The sequence below is a fragment of the Crocodylus porosus genome, unplaced genomic scaffold (assembly GCF_001723895.1).
Source record: "Crocodylus porosus isolate Cpor-Errol unplaced genomic scaffold, CroPor_comp1, whole genome shotgun sequence".
Taxonomy (NCBI): domain Eukaryota; kingdom Metazoa; phylum Chordata; order Crocodylia; family Crocodylidae; genus Crocodylus; species Crocodylus porosus.
In genome coordinates this window covers 91,790,645-91,814,339 of record NW_017728906.1, presented here as the reverse complement: position 1 = coordinate 91,814,339, position 23,695 = coordinate 91,790,645, and the positions used below count along the sequence as shown (strand labels likewise).

General features: G+C 40.6%; 1 protein-coding gene across 1 annotated transcript in view; it reads right to left on the bottom strand.

Moving 5' to 3' along the window:
- SH3RF3 (SH3 domain containing ring finger 3) overlaps positions 1–23,695 on the bottom strand; it is a gene marked incomplete at its 5' end in the record, with an annotated part of 378,862 nt that overhangs the window by 73,174 nt on the left and 281,993 nt on the right. Inside the window, one exon of the mRNA XM_019528481.1 lies at positions 15,897–16,250. Within this exon, the coding sequence (XP_019384026.1) occupies positions 15,897–16,250 (354 nt within the window). The remainder of the gene's footprint in view (positions 1–15,896; positions 16,251–23,695) is intronic.

Genomic DNA, 23,695 nt, shown 5'->3' with positions numbered 1-23,695 from the left:
AGTTGGGGTTAAACAGCACATCTCAGGATCATGCTACAAGAACCTAGGAAAGTAAAAATGTATTGGGACCAAACTAAAATTGAAGCAACTCCAAGGTCTAAAGGGATCACATTTGGAGCACTGAAAACTAATATACCTACAGACCTACTGGTGGCTTCAGATTGAGCTCAGCAGAAACTACAGGTGTATATCTGGGGGCAATGTTTCGGTCTGTGCTTTTATGGTTGCCAAGAGAATGTATCCATTTGCAACTTATGAAGTTACTGCCTTTAGGCTTCAGGAAACTGCATGAAACAATAGCAACAAAAATCAATCTTTCTCCCCGCACTGCTCCCCACCACAAGTGCTGTGGGATGTTTCAGATTCACAGTTCTGACACATTATGGATGCTCTGACGTGACAAATTTACATATCTTCCTTCAAATTTGTACTCCCTAATATTAAAACCTTCCCACGATGTTTTTACTGCACTGCCAATATGGGAAACAGGGTAGGTGCATCAGAAAGCAACCAGAAGACAATAGAAGAGAAGAGCCTCAAACAAGTATTTATGCCGATCCATTTTTATCACGTGCATAGTAAATAAATGGCTTATCACATGCAGAGGTGGGTATGCTTGTTTCTGGTTGCAGTTGTAGAAGAGCATTTCTAGACATAATTCGTCTCTTTTCAAAGATTAGTGTTATCAATAGTCAGGATACCAAGGGAGCAGGCAGAGTTTGGACCAAGGGTGGCCAGTCTTCAGCAGGAGTGCCACAAGTGGCAACTAGCACAGTGACAGGTAGATCAAGAAGCAGAAAGCTAAGCAGTAAATTGGGCAGGGAGCACAAGGAAGGAAGCAGAAAGCAGAATAACAAATCAAACTGAGGAAGGAGATGAAAATGGCATTTGAGGAGGTTGTGGGGCTAATTTGTGGCATGCCTGCCAAGCCAAAAAGGTTGGACCCCACTGCTCTAAACTCCTGGGCCTTTTCATGTAAAATAGTGCTCTAGTTTTTAAAAAGTCTTGATATCTGGGTTCACTACTGAGGTCATAAAAGAATATGAGTTAGTTGACTCCAGCAGAGCACCCATATATCTGCATAAAAAGTTCAGATCACAGTTTGGTACAATGAATGATGATTGGCAACCTCTTCTCAAGAGATGCCAATGGCTATAAGAACAGATATTAGTACAGATACTGTGGCATAGTAAGGGTAATTGGACAGCATTTCCTTGAACTGAAGGCGATTTCCTTTCAGCCAGTGCAACCAGGCACAATCCTAATTTGAAAGTGGACACTTCTGTGTACTACATCATGTACTATTATTATTTAATATGTATATAAATATATTATTATTTATTTCTGTGGAATTCTTTGTGCTATCCTAGCTGTTGTTAATTCCATGCTGAGGCTCCTGACTTTCCCCATCCATTCCATAGGGAACAGGGGCACATAACTTGGGTTTGTGGATTCCATGAAAGGAGCTGGATGCGATCTGTTCTAAATTTCCTAGATGTGATCTTATAAACATACTATAAAGTTCCCTTTTGGGAAAACTACCTATCATATCACTTTTCACACAGTTATCAGAGACAGCAAACTTAAATATTAATACTATAGCCTGCTTACATCTTAACACCTTATCCATACTATCATCTTAAGACTTGATGTTAACTTTTCTTTTACTCTTTATTCCCTCCCATGGTAGTGTTGTTTTGCACATCTCTTTTGGTCTCTATGAGTTGCCTGCTGGCCTACATTTTCGCCCATATACTGCTAATCAAATGTCAGTGGAGTCCATGTTTTGCTAACTTCCATATATGTGTTTTTTCTCTTATGTTCACAGGGATGGAATATACTGTGGTTTTGGTGAAATTTCTCTCCACCCATAGTTATTTACTACTTTTTATCTGTTCAGCAATTGCTTCCAGGTAAAAAATCTGATGAAACAATTTGTGACAGAATCTGCCATCTGCATTTTGGAAGGAGCTCTTTGCCTTGTTTATACTAGTAGGCTTAGTTCTTTGTGTATCTTTCTTCCTTTTTGTCTGTGACTCCTACAATTTCTGGCTGTACTGACATTGGCAATACAAGCAACAAGGTGTTCACTTGACATGAAACATTATATTCTAATTCTATGCAGGCATCATGCTCTGTCTCAGTAGCTGCGTTTTAATGTTGCAAGGTGGCAGTGGATAAAAAAATTAACCATGAGTTCTGGGCCTTCCACATAATGCTCATCTCAACTGTAGCAATGCTGTTTCAGTGGCATGTGGAAAGGTGTATCCTGTGACTAATAACCATGATGTCAAAATGCTTTCAAGTGCCACATGGTCATTTCCTACTTAGCTTCATCACCCTACTTAGCTTTGCCATCATTGAACATACTGATGAAACTTTTAACTATTGCAAAAAAATATTTTTCAACTGGGGCATGTGCTTAATCCCCTGGTGACAGGATAGCTACTGGCTGTCCCTTTTTGGGAAATGCTGCTCATAAAATCCTCCTGCCTCTTTGTCCTCCATGCAGTAGTTCAGAATGCAATAGTTGGTCACTAGCTTCTTGATAGACAAGATGGTTATATCACACCAGCTTAATCACGTTCATAATACATCCATGTTGTTGTGCTGTCCTTTCAGGACTTCACGTTCATCTGAGAACCTTGAAAGAGATTCTGTCAGGGAGTCTAAAAAAACAACCACCTCACTTCAACACTACTAAGAAACAAAATAGTTTTTGAACTAATCTTAATTTCTAGAAACAATGGGAGAAGTATATGGCAGTTACCTCTTTGGGGTCAGTTTGGAGTCTGTTGGAGGTCAAGCATCAGTCCATCTCAATTTCATCTTTAATTCATTCCAAATAATTTGAACATTTGATCTTTAAAATTTTACCCCATTTTTTTCCTGCCACGGTTCCTATCTATACTGTGGCCACATACAGACATTCAGTTTCTCCTGAGAGAGGCATTGCGTTCTCAGGCAAAACCGTAAGTGTAGTGTACAGATGTTTGGAATTTTTCTCCCAAAGCAAAAATGGCCGCTCCAGGAGAAAAATAAGCTGGTAACAACCAGGGTTAAATCACTACGATGTTCCTTTCTGACAGAAGCCACAGCACAGTCCTCCAGTACTCTTGGGTATTTTGCTTCCACCCCCTCCCACAGGGAGACAGTATGTTGCTCCCTGGACTCTACTACTGCAGCCAAGCAGGGAACAAAAAACACCCCTTTCCAACCCTCATACTGTGCTGCAGGAAGTCCAAGTCAGCAAATCAAGGCTGCCCTGTGCCCTGCTGTGTCTGTCTCTGGTCAGATGGACAGAACCTGTACAGCTTGATGAGATAGTGTCAGGGACCCCCTGACTACGCAGCATCAGCACTGCAAGCTCTCTGATCTTTAAGGACTAAGCTTTTAAATGTCTGCTCAGATGTCTCTGGGTAGTTTTTCTACCAGGAGAACAAATCCAGGAGAATTAGCTCACATCATCTGAATATATGGGTACACAGACTGTGTCTTCTCTTTCCCAGTATGCTACCAGCTACAGTGCTGAAGACAGCAAGTCCCATTAGTATATCTTGCTGACATCCTTGATCTCCTCCTACTATCTTCCTACTGATATGCCAAATGGCACACCCAGTCATTAGTATCTACCTGTGCAAAATTGGGTGAGATGGCTGTTTATTTACCTCATCCAGCCAGAATCTGTTTTTGGTATCAAATATTGAAACTATGTTTCTTTTTGCCCCATCACATAATATTTTTCCCCAGCTTCAGGCATTTGCTATCGATACCCTCCTTAGTGATTTGTTTAAACTGCTCAGGTCTAGGCAAAAACACAGACTGTCTGGCTTCCTACTGGCTATTCAGTATGATTTTGCTATGACTTCAGCAAGGTCATCTTTTTTTCTCCATTTTCTGCATCACTCATTTTTTCCTTCAGTGTAATGGTTCCTCTGCAAAGCAGGTGCTGTACTGGTTAGGTCTATTATTTAGTTCCATTTGTAGTTGTTACTTCGGGGTAGAGGGACAGCAGACAATGCAGGATTTCCAGTGAAGCAGATGTAGTGCATTTGCTCTGCACAGTACAGTGCAATGTAAAGAATCCCTATAGCTAGGACCAGATCAAGGTTATAGGTCTGTGCTTGAGGTTCTGGCCCCAAGAATTCTGTGAAGATATTAGACTCCCAGGTTTCATATTTTTCTTTGAAATACTTTAGTAGCCTTTGGGGTTGTATAGAAAACTAGACAAACATAAAAGCAAGTATCACCAATGCCATGATATCTGCTTGCCCTAAAACAAGAAGTGTCAATTGCCCCATTTACCCATTCACATTAATAAATTCTTTAAATCTGAAACTTGTCTGACTGGCAGGATCTCTTCTGGCACCATCCTAGCAGAGGAATATATTCAGGCATCACTGCCATTGTCCTCTCGTGGCTTTGCTAGGATAGTATGAGCAGGGCCTCCCCACACCACATCCCCTTTCTTCAGTGTGCATAAAGACAGGGAATGGGGTAGGGAGGGAACGGAGTATCATAAGGATAAGGAAGGGACACCATGTGCCAGTGTACCCTGGACCAGAACTGGTGGTAGTTAACGCCTGTGGGAAAATGGGAATAAAGGGTCCTACTGCATGGGCTCTCTGCTGTCCAGCTCTCCACTGAGGCAGAAACTGAGTATTCACAGTGTACTTCTTTAGCTGCTTAATGACACTATACACTTTCATGGCCTAATATGAAATTTGGGGTTTAAAAAATTATGAATCTGTATCTAGTTAACAAAATGAAGCTTTTAAGCTGATTGGGTCAAATCATGTTTGACACCTTAGGGTCAAAACCTTCCACGTAAATGTTTCCTTTTCATTCACTGAATGGCAAACAACACTTATAAAAGACATCAAAGAACATAGATTTTTAATGTGCAGAATTTATGGCATACATTCTTGTGAAAATAATATACTAGTGAGATATTGTTAGCCCTTGAGTCACTTCCAGAATATTATATAAAAACAGCTACAACAATTATTGAAAAGGCTGGGAATGTCAAGGTAATGGCCAAGAATTTGGGATAAAACTTCATCCCAAGCTCTTTCCTTAGGGCTTTTTATCTTCCTTTCCCTTTTCTTTGAAAAGTTGTGAGTTAACTGTCTGGATTTCTAGAATGAATTTGCTGTTCTCTCTCTTCTGTAGATTTAAGACATTTTCACTATTACCTTAATTCCACTTTTGGGGATTTAATTTTAAAAGACTTTATGCTTTTGGGGATTAGTGATGTCTCTCAGTGGGGCATGGGAGCCATGAAGATAGTGATAAAACTCAAAACAGGGCGTACCAGTGTTGCAAGTTGGAGCAACCTTCACAGAAAAATAATTGCTGCTGCTATCAAATTAATGTTCTTATCAACAATAAAATCACCAACCAGAAATCTCTATTCTGGCTTCAAAGCAAATTCAACAGTCTCACCACAGGGCACTTGCCACATTCATTAATTCAAAGGAAAATGTCTTTTAACATCTTGAATGCATATTTACATCTTATTTTCAATGATTTTTTATTACTTTATAATAAGAGAGAAACATTCTAATATTCAGCATGCATAGGTTAATACACCGTCCTCTACAAATATCTCATCTAGAAAACAGGCTAATGGTCCTTGAGATTCATGCTACTCATTTCTCTAATTCACTGACTCCATAAAACAATGACTCTGGCAATCACTCTGGGCCTTAATGTTCCTAGAAATAATGTGTAAGCACTTAATGCACGGTGGTGCTACCAAGTATTGACAGAAAGTGTTACAGGCAAGATCAAGTGGCCTCATCAAATGTTAATTACCAAAGTGGGAGCTAAGACATTGTTACCAATTTCAGAGGAAGACTTTTTTTTTAACACTGTGTGTAAAAAAACCCGAGCAAATAGATATAGTTCTGGACAAATATCTACTGCAGAAACTGTAGTTTAAGTTATTCAACTCACAATTCATTCAGGGTCTTACCTAAACCCACAATTTACACATTTATATGAGGCATGAAAGTGCCCCTAGGCTGTGGGCAAAGGTCTGAACAGTAGGCCAGCCTATTCCAGCATGAAGCTGGCCTTTGATTATGATCGGCCAAAATACCCAAGAAATCCATTCCATGAATGTGCATAATGTAGCTAGTGAGAAAACCAGGGAATTTGTGTAGATGGTTTTCCTTATCCTCTGTATACCTTATTCCAGTTTCCCAACTTTCATAGACTTCAGGCACCCCTCCATAACTTTTCTGAATTTAGCAGTACCTCATTTAAAAAAATAGTAATTTATTACAACTCACTTACCAGCCTACTTCCTGTGGCACCCTTAAAAGGATCTTGCTGAAGACTGGAATTCACTGCCCTAATCTGATGGCTTCCAATTGGAAAATAACCTATTTTTGTCATCTCAATTTTATGAATACCCCTTGCATTAACATCAGTAGGAGCTCTGCACATGGACCAGTGCTGACTATTCTGGTTTCATATTTCCCAGGTCCCTAAGAAAGGACTTGTTAGAATCATTCAGTTTAGAGCTGTGCTGTTTCCATTGCTGTTCTAGTCTTTCCAGAATGCAATGTGAAATTTTAAAGGTGCTTCATTTTATAGTAAGTGTGCTCTTATACTTGCAGTCCTCACACAGATTTGTGACCAAACTGGATGTGAACATATCTTGCCCTTTTGAGATGTGAGAAAATGTAAAGTGAATGATGTTAATTTTCAAGATGCTAATTTAATCACAACCTAACACTTATCTATTTGGTAATTAAATAAACTCTTGATGGCCAGGGGCTGTCTTTTCATTGTATAGGTATGCCTGAGAAGTAGGTCTGTCACACTTCTGACTCTGGCCTCTCTGTGCTATTGCAGTGTTAAACAAACAGCAGCAAGAAGAAAAGCACATTGTAGTGGTTTTCCCTTCCATCAAAAAAACACCATGCACATGTACATAACCTTTTGGTGGAAGCAGAAAGTTTTGTAGAGTAGTGTATGTATCAAGTGAACCCAAAGCTCGCAGAATCATATACTGCTGCTTCTCCAGGATCAGTAGCAGACAGGCAGGTAACTGAAGTCATCAAGAACAGCTCTGTGCAAATGATTCCAGGGATAAAATGTTTTGGGGTTTCTACCTCCCTGAGGATCTGGAAAAATGAAACTTGCTTTGTTTTGTGGGCAATGAGATTGTACACAGTGGAATATAACTCCCCACTACACTGCAAAAAACCCCATAGTCTTCTCTAGGTAGATTTAGAGATAAGCAAACTTTTTGGCTGCTTAATAAATCTGTGAAAATATATTGATGCTGAAAGTATTGCAAGAAAAGAATATAATATCTACTCTTACTAGTTGTTCTTTCAGGTGACTCTGCTTTCTACTGAGTTCTGATACGCCTGTGTAATAAGTCTGAAGATTTCAATCAGATAACAGGTCTTTAGACTACAAAAGCCTTGAAGAATAATATAATACTCCAATGTGAATGGTACATATTAAAAAGCCTTTTAACTTCTGTTGGTATCTATGAAACAATTAGTTAATACTACACACATACACACACACATATGTACAACTAGGCAATTTAAAAAATAATGTAAAAGGTTATAAGAGTGGTTTATACTATATTTTAACTAGGGATTCATAGACAGGGTATTTGGCTCCAGTCCCACATAGTTTTGGATTATAGTTAATGGGTATAATAAGGATGAGTTCAAATTAGACTATGCTAAAGCCTCTTATGCTATTTGTGTGAGAATTTGGATCTAAATGGCTGAAACCCTACGGGACTGCTCATTGGGTGAGTCTACACATTCATTAAAGCACTTTTGTTATTTAATGCACTTTTGTTAGTGTGCATTAAATTTAGTACCTCTAATGTGAGGTACTAAATAAATGTACATTAGGCTTCCCTAATATGCAGTAGTGAAAGCACATGCTTTTTTAGTGATGTTTAATGTGCAGTAGCCTATTTTTACTGCGCATTAGTGTATTAGCACATTTTTACGCAACACTAACATGCAGTAAAATAGAACGCTGTGTGCTAAAGTGCAGCTGTAGACATGTCCACTGTTACCTACTTTTCTGCCATGGTGAATGGGGGAACTCTTTTCAGGTCAGCTTGTCTTTTGAGATTTCAGTCATCTTTGGCTACAGTGTAATGTGAATTGTCCTGGTCAGTCTTTGTTCCCAAGTAAACTGGATCCTATACCATTATAAATCCAACCCTGAACCACATCTGAAGAGAATTTTAATTTCCCTGCTGCTTGACGCACATAAATTCAAAGTTCAGATTCATGTTTTCCTTGTGATCTACTTCTGGATTTAAATGTAACCTGCATGTTTCCTACTACAAGCTGTCACAGATTGCCTGTCAAACTCAACCGTGCTTCACCATTACATTCTCAGCCAAAATTCAATACTTCCCAATGACTTCTATGAAGAGAGTTATTTCAAGAGGATTTTTCCCCCACATAGTATCACTATTACAGGTAGAGGACCCTGCACAGAGGCTCCTTCTTGACCTTTCAGAAGGTGTAGTGTGTAGCTGGAAGCCTGCACTTCTTAACCAAGAGTTATTAATGGATTCTCTGTGCATGGAGAATAATTGTTCAAAAGATACATACAATGCTCTTGTGCCCTTTCCTCCTCACTCAGACACAGCACTGGTGTGCACAAAGCCATACTTCATTATTCATGAGATGCATTTTCTGTCTAAAAACCAGGGGGATTTGGAGAAGTGTTGACCTCTGACCTTTCAAATAGCAGAGAAGAATAATTCATAAGGGGTGAAAATGGAAGCAAGATAAGCCATCTGAGGCCTAGGCATGATTAGTGTGCCAGTGGGACTTCCTCAGCTGTCTAAGGCAACTCAGTCATGGACAGCTCCTCCGAACCAGTAACCTAATTCAACTCCACTTTTATCACAGGCCTGCAGCGTTACTACATTTTCAATACAAATCCATTTCACAAGCATGTTAGAACACTCTACATGATGGACAGACACTATTACTTTGTAGATGGGAGTTTTTATGTTTAATGGGCTACCCGCAGCATGCAGGCACCAAGCCTACTACATGCAAATTCTCCTGCAAATGAAAAGAACATCAAGCCAATACTTCTTTCATAGCTTTGTTTTCAGAGTATCATGGCTTTCCATGTGCTTTGCTTGTACTATTTTTTCTAGCTCTCACACTTCGAAGCAAATAATTTTACTTCCAAGGTTTTTCAGTCAATGAAAAGGTGCTTTTAGGCTGCCATTCATTTCCAAACACATTTAACGCTGTGCAAGAAATCTATAAACAAATAGCAGGTAGTGGAAAGATGCTGAGCTGCTACTCCTTGTATAACAATGAGCATGTCAGTAAAGCCTGAAGCCCACAATTGTTAGCTTAATGAAGTTTACAAATGCTTTATTATATGAAGTTCCATACTTTGATTTGTCTTGGTGCATCTAAATGTTGAACACATATAATAGGCACCTTTTAGGAGAAATTAATGGCTTGCAATAATGCAGTGACTCCCAAAAGCCATATCAACGCAACATAAGAGGTCTACTGTAAATCAGCTACGTACACAAACTTTTTGCATGCTTGGTAAACTGTTAAGTCTGTTCTCAGAACCATTTTAAACTACTTTTTTTCATATAGCAATGTTCTGTGTTTGTGGGAAAGGATGTCATACAAGCGTATGAAATTCTGTAAGAAAGAAAGAAAAGATTGCAATAGAGGATATATTAATCCTGGCAGAGGCAGAAGGGCAAAGTATCTTACATATATTAAACTGAACAAAATGGTTTTATTTTTTCTTTCTTATAGAAGCACAGAGAATGAACATTGACAAGGTTCCCGGCAATTTCAAAGAGACAAGCAAAACTCAGGGTGTAAATAAAACTCATGGTATAACAAAGGACAGAATTTAGCTGGACATTTGCAATACAATTATTATTTCCAGTGTAAAAATACACTTCATTTGAATCAGCTGAATTAGAACAAGCAGAGTCTGAAAATATGATAGAATAAGCAGTTCACAGACTATATAATGACTTGTACTGCACAGTTAAGTCTAATATTGGAGCAATTTCTAAAAGGGAAGGAAAGATGCAGTATTTTTCTGCTGAATAACACAGCAGAGATTATCTATAGGTTTGAGAAAAGATTCCTTTGGTTAGCAAATGCTTTCTTATCAACCAAATTATGACCAGTTCTACCTATATTATTTCTCAAAAATAGCAATTACAGATGTGTAAATGCCATCAGAATATGTTCATTAGTGTTTAATATGCCAAATCAAAAATAAAATATAGAGTACTAAAGTTAGCTTTAAAATGACAACTATATTTTCGCAGTAAAAAAAAATCATCAGCTCAGTTTCCTGTTCTCTGATATGCTCAGAGTTGAGGTCATGACACCAGTTTTTGCCTTAAACGGTACATCTACAAAAGATGTTTACTGCACAGTTGACTATTTAGCTGCACAGTAGATGTCTCAGCATCTACATATCTGTTCCTATTAGGCTGGAGTAAACTAATTTAATCTGCAGCAAGATAGTACTTGTAAATACAGCCAGCCAGAAGTAAATACAAGTACTATCATGCTGGGGAGTAAAAAAACTCCGCAGCAGTGCATGTATAGATGCTGGAGAGGCTGACTAGGGCATGAGGGTGCTTCAGTGGGGGGGGATGCTTGCTGGCTAGTCCCACACTGACGCTCCCTGGTGACTCAGCCAACCCCTTTGCAGCACGCTGAGCCAGGGGGAGCAACCCTGGGCTGGCAGGTTGGCCCCCAGGGCCCGCTGTCAGCTGGGGCTGCTCCAACCTGGCTTCACATGTTGTGCATGAATAAATTCCAGAGCTTATTGCTCCAGAGTTCATTGCTCCCAGGCACATGTTCAAACTCTGAACCAATAACTTCCAGAGTTTATTTGTGTAGATGTGCCCACAATTGCTGATCTTAATATAAGAGCAACTACTCCATACTCCTTTAATGCATGTGACTGCATCATTAATTACTGTAAAAGAAGGGAACCCAACCTAGGTTGGATGGGTGGAGGAAGCATCGAGTTTTAGATTTTGGTTTCAAATGAAAATTATTTTGGTAGTTATAAGGAAAATAGACACATGGGATGCCTATAAATGCACGTTGAGGCTACTCTGATGCACTGTAATTACAAGGCATTGGAGCAGACTCGATTTAATCAAGTCTTCCGGACCGTAGTAATTACTGTGCTCCAGCAGCCTGCACCATTACATGTATCAGCCTCCCCACGCTGAAAAATGGAAACAGTGGTGTTTTAACTAAAGCTTGTTCAATGAACTTTGGTTAAAGCACTCCTGTTGCCATTTTTCAGTGCCAGGACACTAATGCACTTGAAACTTTAGACCCCTCCTGCTTCCTGGAGCATGTGTATAAACACCTATTAATATCCCAGGTGAATTTGGGACCCGCTTTGCATCTGAAGAAAGACAGGTGGAAATAAGGGAAGTTCTACTGTTGCCAACTATTATGATCTTGAGATACTTGGTGGTTTGCTGAAAGGCCTAGATCTCACAGTCATGTGATTACATGAGGATGACAACTGAACTTATTTGTAAAAAGATTTAAGTTTCTAGAAAAATTTGAACATATGAATAAGTCCCCCAAATGCGAAAGCAAATGTAAAAACCTCAGAACAGTTTTTAATTTTGTTTTGTATTTTAAATTCATTGTTTGTAAGTAAATCTCAAGATTTTGGAGGACTTCCTTCAAGGTCTCTGAATGCTTGTGGACTTTTGGAGGCCTGGACTCCTTGATTACTAACTGTAGTCTTTCCTGTGCCTCCAGCAGGATTTCACCAATAGATTTTCAATCTCAGGAATACACTGTTTGCTGTCCAATCCCCACCCCTATTCCAACCTAAGTCAAAAGGTTCTCTCCCCAAACTGTCACATAGGGTCTGTAGAGACCATGTCCATGACTTTCCCACCTCTTTCCTGTCTCTCCCAGCAATCTGTACAGGCCATGGCGCTAGTTGTGCCCAAGCACATACTTAAGCATTGGTTACACTAGATCTACAGCCTGCCTTCTGCTGCTGCAGAATAACAAGAAGATTTACCTTCATGTACTACGTCCATACATGGAGGGACATGTGGTTTATGGTGCCACAGACCTCTTTGTGGTGCCATAAACTGCATGCCTTACACATTAAACCATGTGCTGCACTGCTAATTTGCATTGTGGGAGCAAAACTTGCTACTGGGATTTCCCGGTAGCCAACACCCCCCCACCCGATAAATAAAGCAGGGCAAAGCACATGAAAGTAGTGTTTGCCCAGACAAATGCGGAGATGGGGGAGCAGGTAGCCCAGGACTTCCTGCTTCTCTGTCTCCACACACTGCAGAGTCCCTGCACTGAGACACATGGCAGAGTGTGCCTTCAGATGGAGGAGCAGACAGTGCCTGGGCTGGCTGTTCCTCTGTCTCCACATGCTGCTCCATGGCTGGTTGGGGTGCAGGGTGCCTCAGTGAAGGGATGCCTACTAGCTAGCCCCACATTGAGGCACCCTGTGCCCCAGCCAGCCATCCCTGCAACACATGGAACCAGACTGGGAGCTGGGAGGAGCTGAGCAGTTTGCCTAAAGCAAGACAAACTGCCCCTCAACAAAGCGCACGTGCAGGGGTATGTACTGCAGCACAAAGTAGAGGCACAAATGCTGCTGCTATTTGTGCTGCTGCAAGCACATACCCCTGCTCATCAGGATGTGGTCATATGGGTAGAGTATGATATCCTTAATCATGAAGTTGGACCCCTTGCTCTCCATAGTCCCAGTAAAGTCACAAAGAAGACTGGCAGAGTGAGAGGATGGGAATCTGTCCCTCAGTGATTTGGGAGCTTTAATATTTAGTGTCATGTTAAAGGCTAAAAGTGTTTCTGTAGTGTCTAGGTCCTACTGTGACCACTAACCAGAATACAATTATATTGACCAATTTTACTAAAACAGGATATGACAGAGATGGACTCTGGCTTGTTAGCTTAGGATAAACCTCTGTATTATTTAACAAAATGAATGCGGGAGCTGCCTTTTGATTTATTTACAGGAATATTACAGCTTTTTGTTTTTAAAAGTTCAAGCATGTCATTTAAATGATATAAGAACGTGCATGTGACTTATTTGAGAAGTCAGGGTCCCTGTGCCAGATTTAGAACTTATTGTTATTCTACTGGCACAGATGCCACTGCTTAACTCGTTGCAGGGCCATAATCTCACCTCCATTTGGCAGCCTATAAGTGAACAGATCAGACATAAATTACAGTCAAAAGGTTCTAGAAAGGTCATGTGAAGGGCAAATGCAGCTTCCTGGCATGTCACTGCACTATGTAGCCACCTCTGTTCCTTCTCAGTGTAAGCAATGGGCCGGCTGGGCAGCTAGCTGAATTGGAAGACAGAAATCAGTGGATGCTCTGCCACCTGTCTGCTTCCCATAAAACAAGAGTTTAAACTCTTGCTGATACATGGATATAAGCACCACTAAGAGAAGTGCTGCCTTCTTCCCTTATGCACTTTCAGACTTGCACTTATACAGACAGGGTGACACAGCCAATGGCACTAAGGCATATGAATGAGACACCCTAGCAGCATAGATGGGGAAGGCAGGGGCAGGGACAAAGTGAGCATATATGCCAGGTTCACGTGACTTTCTACATCTGATGATCTGTGACCCAGGTGTACATCGTAGGACCTGGGTCAGACTTAGCGGTGATCCGTATCTGACGGCCAGAATCAGAGGGATTAATAAGCAATAAATATGTGCTTCTTGGAGGAATATGGAATTTTTGCCTAATATAAAGCTTGTAAGTTTGTAACCCACAAATGCAACTTGTCTGTCGTTAAGTTTAACCAAAATAATAAAACTAACTGTTTGTAGAACTGACTGGGCCCCAAAGGCGATGCTGTAGCTGCAAGATTAGCTGACCTAACGACTTTTGCTCAGGGTTCAGCCTTGACAATAAAACTGGATCCAACCACCTGGCACACCCAACACATTTCAGGAAAGCATGTCTCAAGAAAGCATATTCAGAAAAATCTAAAAGGGTTGAGTTTAGTAATGTTAATTTCAAACCTAAAAATGCTGCATTGTAATTTACTTATTGGATAAACCTGAGTCTGGGTAGTAACCTTTTACGATAGTTTTTAACACCTTTCAATACCATAGGGTAACAGCTATGAGGCAAAATTGTGAGTGGCTCTAAAGGCAACAGATTAGCATAAAACTAGGTATAAAAGGCGTGTGTGTCATATGACCAGCAGGAAGGAGGGAACAGAATGTTCATTACTTTTCCAAGCCCAGACTCTGGACTCCCGGTGTGAGTGAGGATCGGATCCTAATCAAGGGACCTTCCCCAGTAATCCCTCCAACAGCGTCAATCAGGGACGCCTGACTTTGCTGTAATCACTTGGCATGCACCTGGCATCGAGGAACTATCAATAAGTTGCCAACCCCTGTCTGTCTATCTGTTGTTTTAAACAGCCCAGTGGTTGATACCCTCGCAGTGCCCACTTGGCCTGCAACAGAGTGATCCATCTATCTGTTGTTATTATCTGTTATTATTTACTATTAATACTTTAATACTGCATTATCTGCTTGTCGCATTTATCTTTCTGTTAACTGTTATGTGTGTAAGCTATAATAAATTTGCATTTGCTTCACTCCCAACTCTGCCTCCTCGATCTGGAACCAAACAGCCCAGTGGCTGATACAGTTGCAGCACCCAGTCAGCTTGCAACTAAATTGATACATTCACAGTGCCCAGCTGGCCTGTGACACGCATATGAAAATCTCCCCTGCATTCAGCCTCCTTCAGACCTCCTTAGGGTGCATACATAACATATTAACTATGAAGTGAATCGGCTTCACTGCATAGTAAAAGTGAAGTAGACACACGATCCACAGTGTTATGTCACAGCAGCATAACTGAGGGAGTAACCAGTGCAGCAGCTCCAGATGTCTCCTTTGTGGTGGGCAGCGGGGAGGAGGGGGCAGGGGAAGAGTACCTGTTGTCTCAGCAGCATGCCACAACTGGCACGGCCAGTGCTGCCCTGGGTGCCAAGCTGCACGGCTACACCTTTGGTACATCAAGGAAAGTGAGGGTGAAGTTACCCCTCAAGCTAAGGAGAAACTATGTGCAAGGTACATTGGTGTACCAGTTGTATGCATCCCACTAGCCAAGTTCAACCCAGTGTAGTCATTTGCTCAAATGAAAATTGGGTGTCCACCACTGAGTGGCCAGGCACTTATATAGCACCAGTATGGGCAGCCAGCTAGGAAGAACTGGTTGTGCCTCCACTTCTTCCTACAGAACAAACATGCCACGGAGCAGAGTACCAGATGATCACTACAGAGTAATCTGTGCTTCTGCAGCCTCACTCTAGTGTCATTTAAGGGAAAGCTAAACTTAAATTACTGGCACCCCAAGGATGGTGTAAAAATGAGAGTAGGTTGGTAGCTATATGTTTACATTCATGTAATCTAAAAATGGACAGAGTGATCATTCAGAAACTTTCCTGAAGGTGGGTGGAAGAATTGTGCCTTGGCTAACAATCCTGTTTGCCAAGCTTTATCCTACAAATAATTTTTACAGCACAGTTTGAAATCTCCCAAAATGTGGGGTTGCCAGAGAAATCAGGACAGACCCTTACCCACACTTATCACCTACAAAAATTCTATAAAAAACCAGCAGTCAGAGTAGTTGTCACTGGGGAAAACACAGTAAACAACAAAATGCTGTGCATAATATGTAATTATGCATAAAACACATCCATTTGTTTTGCTAATGTGTAGGTCACTGTGATAGTACAGATATAATAAATAGCATTATGTATTGGGTCTCATCCCGGTCTCAGCTCAGCGTAATGGTTAATTTGTGCATTTTTACCTGGGCTGGAGCACTGGATGAAAGATGAGTCAAATCTCCAATTCTGGCAGCAGCACGAGGATCACTAGAGCTGATCAAGACAGGAGCGCTGATTTCCATGGAGTGCCTGTTATTCAGGGCCTGGGAGGACTTGTGTGTCATGCTGAGAGCTGTGAAAGAGTGGCGCTTCTTGGCATTCTTCTTGCCATCAATATGCCGCTGGATGGCACTGACTGCTCCAGTATTGTTTAAAGTAGAGCACTGGGTCAAATTTACAGCTGTGCTGGTGTCAGATGGCAAGGGAACATCACAACCAGATGCTGCAGCTAAGCACGTCTTGTCCATCTCAATAAGCTGCTTAGCCGATTCATTGAGCTAAGTGCAGAGAGGAAGGAAGGGGGAAAAAAAAGAAGGGAGGAACATTAAAAGCTGTCACATCTTGCCTATGAGTTGGCGAGTTCAAATTCTGCGCTCATGTGAGAGGCAGTGGGACTTCATTTACAAAAGCATTAAACTTTCCCAGCATTTAAAAAAAAAACCCAACAGCTGAAGTCTACCATTCTAATACCCTTGCACATACATTGGGCATATGCCTAGTGAAGTCAATGGGGCTGTACTGTGAACTTGAGAAATTTTTCTTTAAGTACTGGCAATTACCAATAACATTATTTTTGTATTGTACTGGCCTGTATTGGATAGGTTAGGGCAAGCTGGAAAAGACAGAATGCTTTACTCTTTGAGGCAGCAGCCGGCTTTCAGCTGTCCAGGGTTCTATAGCAGGAACAGCATAGTATTTGTCTGGTTGAAGGGGAATATCCAAAAATAAAATTAAAATTCAAGATGTAACTTATATCCACAGCAGAGAAGAGATGCCACAGGGTAAGAATTCAGATCAGCTGGTCTACAAGCAGACAGTCAAAAAGGAAAGCACTCAAACCTACAGTGCATTTTTCAGGGTGTGACGCCAAGTAACATGTTTAAGACCTCAGAGGGAACCAGTGTCAGAGCCAGGATAAGAACTCTGGAGTTCTCTCATCTCCTAGTTCTAGACACAGTTCAGCATGCTAGATTTCCTTCTACTGGACAATGCCCCTTTCAGCTCAACTTCTTAGGGAACTAAGGTCTGGCTAAGTTTTACAACACCACTGGTATTTAATAAATACACTATTTTATTCTAGTGGCGGGGAATATGTACGATCAAGTAAAGGTTGTCAGAATTCATTAGCCACAGTGTGGCTACAGAGAGCACGCTAACATTTCCATTATACCGCCTCACTTTTCCCAGCATCATCATTAATAATATATATGCCTGAGGTTTGCCATGTAGAGTCCCAGTCCAGAAGAGGTTTCTTCCAAAATCTCTCTAATGTTTTTTTCTTGCATTTCTAACATAACTAATGTTTTTATCTTGATATGAGAATAAAGCAAAGGCTATTTTTAAACACCGTCACTTCAACCAAACAGTAACAGGGAGGCATCTTTCTGGCTTGTATAGGAAAGGCTATTTGTTCTCAAAGCTTAAGGAAGCAATAAATAGAAAACATTAAAAATGACTCCAAGGACCCTCTCCAAGTGTTTGAGATTTAGCGTGCAGTTTATGGAGAAGGTAAGATACGGCAAAGTTAATTTTCAACTAACTGCTCATGATCATTTTAACACCCTGGTCCTAAGAAATACAGAAAATGTGACGTGTGGAGCACCCACTGCTCTGAAGTTTCTGATTTCCCAGATAGTATCATTTGGGTAAGAAAGAGTTTTTTGTACATATATGGACAGTCTCTGGACCTAGATAAATGACAATATTCACAGTTCTATGAGGCGCATTCTGAATCAATCGGCTTTTTCCTTGCAAAACTCACTGACAACAGATTTATTGTTCAAAGTGTACAGAGAGCTGGTGAGAAAGGGGTTGTACAGCCAACCAACCTTTATATTAAACCAGAATACCATGCAATAAGCTTTCATATTTAATGAACAGAAGCAATACAGGAAAATGATACCTAAAGCCAAAGGCTGAGATAATCAAATATACTAAATATTGTATAGGATAAAATGATTATGATGATTATTATATATATTATGGTAGCATCCAGAAGGTCCAGACAAGCATGGGGTCTGCTTGGCTACATAAAAATATTGAAAGACAAAGGTCTGCAGGGCAAGGATTAAGGATCCAATTTAAAAACAAGATGCAACAAGTGAGAGGAACGTACAATGAGAGTAATGGCGATGAGATCATGCTGTTGAACAGCCTGATGGCTCCAAATCGCTGCGACAATGTTTTAAAATATAAATAAGTAAATAAATAAATAATGCCAGCACTTTCCCCACAAGTCCACATAAGTCTTCTGGACTTCCGTCTCCAGTTTACAGAACATAATTCCTAAATAGGAGGTGATGAATATGCTAGTATCTAGAAAATAAACATCAACATGCTGTAATCCTTCATTCACTGACAGGCTCTACCAGTCAACCAATAACCTCCAATTAGTGATGTTCTGCTACTGACAGTGCTGAGAATAGCTGCTGGGAGTCACTGATACTGTTCAATTAGAAGGCCATTTTCTCAGCTGTACTCTTCAATATGGGACCATTATGGGAGCCAGCACAGTGTACTGCACCTGCCAATTTTTGCCTATAACAGCTGATCCCATTGCAGATTCTTCAAGAATGTCCATTATTTCCCACTTCATCATGTTCTAAATTGGAACAACCTAATATTTATTTGCCAGCAGGCTCCAAGTTGCAAGGAAACCAGATGGCTCAACAAACCTTAAGGTGTTTCAGCTCTGCTTACCCAGTCAATGAAGATATCCTAAATGAATCATTTGAAAATGTAAAGGAGGACTAGGGAAACTCTACCATACTTTATTATGAGATGAAAAAGTCTCTTTTCTACAGAAGAACCTGATGAAATAAATTTGCTAGCATTAAACTGGATAAGCAAAGAGCTTTATAAAGCACTGGGACCTCATGATTTAGCAGCCGTGTCCCATGTGGAGAAAAACCCTCCTGCTCTTTACATCACAACTTGAACTACGATTCCATTTGTAATATCCAGTTTATAAATCCCACTGGTTGTCATCTAATCTGACTGTGAAGAAGACCCTTGTCATACAAGTAAACTCTTTTTTTACAAAGCAAAACCACCACAAATATGATGACAAGATTGCTAACGTAAAGGGCTATGTAAATTATAACTTCATATCAGTACAAGCCAAAAAAAATCACTCTCAATTTTAATGCACTGTGTAAGCCAAAAAAGAAAGCAAAAAACCCCCTCAAACCAACCAATAGATCTAGGTAGGTAATAAAGAAATACACTAATAGGCTAACATTCAAAGCACTGGGCTTGGCAAGATAAAATTGTTGGAAATATTTTATAAGGCAAAAAAATCAATAGTATTATAGCTGCAACACTTCGTTGCAACGATCAAGCTCAGTAATTCTGGCTGTGGGTCCATGCTTCATAAATGCAGTAGGGCTAGACAAAAATGTCTTCCTGCCTAAACAGAAAGAATGAATTTCTCTTTGTGTATGCCTTACACAGCTCTTTTTTTAAACCACGATTACAACACTGAAAACATAAATTCATTACCATCTTCTGCTCCTCTCTAGAAAAGAAATGTTATTTTGTAGAAGCAAATCTTAATGGAGAGTGCTTTGTTATCCAGGAGCTCTGATCCACACACACTCCCAGGATTTGAACATTTCTGGGACTGTGTGGATTTTCCACAATTTACTGAACTGTTTATTTCAGGATTTCCACTTTCAAGCACCTTGCTGATGTAAGATAAAAAAGACCAAAGCCAAAGTCCTGGCCCTGTCAACTCAATGGCAAACCAATTATTTTTTTCAGTGGGGTCAGGATTCCCTTCCAAAGGGAAATAATGTGATGAGTAGGGCCATTGTACGGAACTCAGTATGGACTGAACCCTACAAGCTGCTAAGTAATTTTATCCATTAGCTTAGTTAATGATATGCTGAGCTTCAAGCCTGTGAACAGTCCAACTGTTCAGCGCCAGAGTACTCAGCCCCTTGGAGAGACCTCTGCAGCCAATACTAGACTTTGGACAGAATCAAAAGAATATTTTGGAGGGGATTCTGTCAGGGTCGCTGTGAATCATAAGGCCCACTTTTATGGAGAGACTGATGAGAGTAGATCTATTAGCTGATTTTGGGGTTGTGCATGGCTAAATTAACTACACGTCAACTTAAGCTTGTAAAGCTACCATCTCTCTTCCCCGTGACAGAATTCCCACACTTGTAGGAAATGCCCAGCTAACCGGGCATTGCTTTGACTAGCTCTGTCTGTGAAGAGAGCATATCCTTAGATTAAGCTAGCTCTCTGTCCTCTTCAGTGTCTGCCTCACTTCTGAACACATTTTCCCCTCAAAAGAGACAGTAATCAAGATCCAATTCATTTCAAAAGCTGCTGATCTTAGTCTGAGCCACACTACTCATTTATCCACCATCCAAACTATCACGCCTTTGGCCCCTAGCCAAAAACAGTCCATAACCAAGCCATATAAAAAGAACCAGATGAAGATTCCCCACCCCCTTTCTGGCTTTTAACTATGATTACTTTAGATATTCTACTTGAGCCTTTACCATCTGGACCACAAACGTACATGCATTAAGTTGGATCACTCCAAACTTCTCTGCTGCCAAAATTATTGTTTTATTAGTCTCTGGATAAACTTGACTGTTCTGCAGGATACATTATGATGATTTTCCCCTCTTTCTCCCACCTTTTCTTCCACCCCAATACGTTTCAGTCTGATATGCGTGTGTTAAGAAAGGAATGGACAGAAACAGCATGAGCAGGTTTTTCTATTAAAGATGAGGTGATACAAGACTTTGGGCTGGATTGTGATTTGCAAGAAGTGGAAGTACTTCTGCAGGAAAACAATGTTTCATTCTTACCGTGCATGCCTTCTCTTGTAAGAAAAACCCTACATATAGGACTAAGAACCCCACATCTCCCTGTGTAATGGACCTGGGGTCTAGCTATGAAGGATCACACACCCAATTAAATCCTTCACCAAGTGGATGAGAACGAGAATGAGGGAAGAATTACTTCCTTGCCAGACTGCATCATAATATGCTGCTGGTATAGAACTATATCAAATTACTATGTCATGGACAATGGAGGAAATAGAGGCAGCACTGGAATAAAGGACAGGGTTGAACTAGAGACTTTTGCAGGCATGGTAGTGTTGTCCAGAGGTGTAGCTTTTTATGGCATTTCAAAACCAGCGAAAGCCACAGCATGGATGCAGTTATGCCACTAAAAAGATGCGATGTCAAGACAGCTTCTTTTAGTCAGTGAATCAGCATACAATCCAATATAAATCAAGAAGTGGAAGGAGTTCTGCAGAAAAGCAGTGTTTCATGCTTTCTCCACGTGTCTCCTGTTAAGAAAGAGTTACCAACTGAACACATAAGGGATGCTGGTGATCAGATGCAGATATAAACAAACAAATGTAGGTCGTGTTAATTCCATGGTTCATTAGAAACAGAAATGGGAAAAGAAATCAGGGTTTCCCAAAGAAAAAAAAAGATAATTTAGTATGGAAAGAAATATTGAACTCAACATTTTAAGTATTACTACAGCAGGGTAAAAAATAAAATTAAAACTATTAATAATATTTCTTTAAAATGTCCCTCTGAGCAAGTTAAAAATGTGTATACCCAGACACTGCTAATTTTTATATTTTACAGTTCATAAACACTAAGAAGATTAAACACACTAGTATTGTATGTCTTGCAGAGACTTTGGTAAACTGTAGTGCCATGGTTGATTTTCTGATTAAAATTAACAGTCTGAACTTATTAGAGTGCTTTCAGTTCAGACAAGGTGCTTGTAGAAAATATTAGGTCCTATCCTCTCATTAAATTGGTTTCACTAATAGTATTATTTATGCTCTGAAGCATGGTGAGTTGATTCAATGATAAAGAGTGTAACTGCATGAACTACTTCTGCTTTTGGCATACTAAGATCAGCATTTTTTGAAGTTTTCTTAACATTCTCGTTTTGGAAAACTAAACCTACACATCCTAAAGTGATAAAGGAAACTTCTTTTTAGGCCATCTAAACTTTCCACCAGAGGGTGCAGCTACGCGAAATGCTTTACTGATCATTAGATTAATCTAAAGTGCAGACTACTCTAATGCACGGTAAAGCATCGCCTTCTACACATGCATAGCAATTACTGCACAATATATTAGTTTAATACACTGTTTTATAGTACCTGTAGATACAGATACTAGAAAAATGGCATATTAACTGATGTGCCATACTGCACCTGCAGATGCTGATTTGGAGCAAATTGCTCTGTCAGCCTAGGCAGAAGTGGAGTCACTGAGGTGGGAACCGCTGTCTCCGCCCAGGCAGATGCTACCTGCCAGCCACATGGAAATTGGGAGGATGGGTCCTGATCTTCACTGGGCAGGCAGGCAGCTGCCCAGCAGCCGGGACAGCTGTCCCAGCCACATGGAAATTGGGAGGATGGGTCCTGATCTTCACTGGGCAGGCAGGCAGCTGCCCAGCAGCCGGGACAGCTGTCCCAGCCACATGGAAATTGGGACTAGTTCCAATCTCCACGTAGCTGGCATGCAGTGTCCTACCAAGCTGGGACAGCTCTCCACGTCCCTTGTGGCCTCCTGCTTTTAGGCTGACTGGGAGCAATTTGCTCCTGGTCAGCGTCTAAACATGCAGTACTGGGCATTAGCTAACGAGCCATTTTTCTAGTACCTGTAATGGCACATTAGACCAATATATTGTGCAGTAACTGCTGCACACATGTAGACAGTGATGCTTTACTGCACGTCTGATTAGTCTAATGTGCAGTAAAGTGTTTCACGTAGATGCACCCAGTGAATCCATAATTACAGTCATAGTAAAGGACTGTAAAAGAAATTAACACAACTGCTACAGAGCAGATCTCAGGTTTTACAAATAGGTTGATACAGGACAAAATATACATTTAAAGTCATATTTAATGCATGCATTTTGGATCTCCTCCTTTTATTTGTCAATAGTGAATAAAAACATCTCTAGAAAGCTCCTCAATTTGCTTAAGAGTTGTTTGAATGTACTGGATACTAGTTATAAAATTGTTACAGCAAATGCCAATTTATATACTCTTTCTTCTTTTGCACATGGAGACAAAGGAGGATTATAATGAAAACAAAAGAGTATTCAATAGATCTCAGAGTTAATCTCTGTAACAATCAACTGTTGCATTTCTTAATTTACTGCAAAGGAAGGGCTTGCAAATAAAGAACAGATTTTCTTGTAAGTGGTTTATCCACCACAGAAGACAAGACTCCAACAACAACCCAGTCTGATTCAGAGCAGATTTACTTTCTGCAGACTGAAGATGAAAAGAGCACAGTACATGGACAGCACTGCCACATGGACAACATGTACATAACTGTGCATACCCAGTGTCAGCATAAAATACACTGCATTTACCAAAATCCTGCCCCTGAATTTAAGATGACACCCCAAAAATTAGATTCCAAAATTGGAAAATTTATAAATATGTTATATTTTTCAGTTACAGAATCTAATTATTGGAGGGTTGTCTTATAGCCAGAGCCACAACTGAGGGTAAGCAGCAACAGGAGGGTAGGGGGTCGGGGGGGAGACAGGAGGCCTGACCCTCATCAATTGCTCCCTGCTACTTGTCTCCCATTCCCTGCTCTGCTTGCTTCCTCTGACTGCCCCCACTACTTCATAACCCTCAATGGTGGCCCCAGCTCTGGCCCCACTCCAGCCCAGGGCAGGAAGCACACAGTTGTTCTCATCCCTG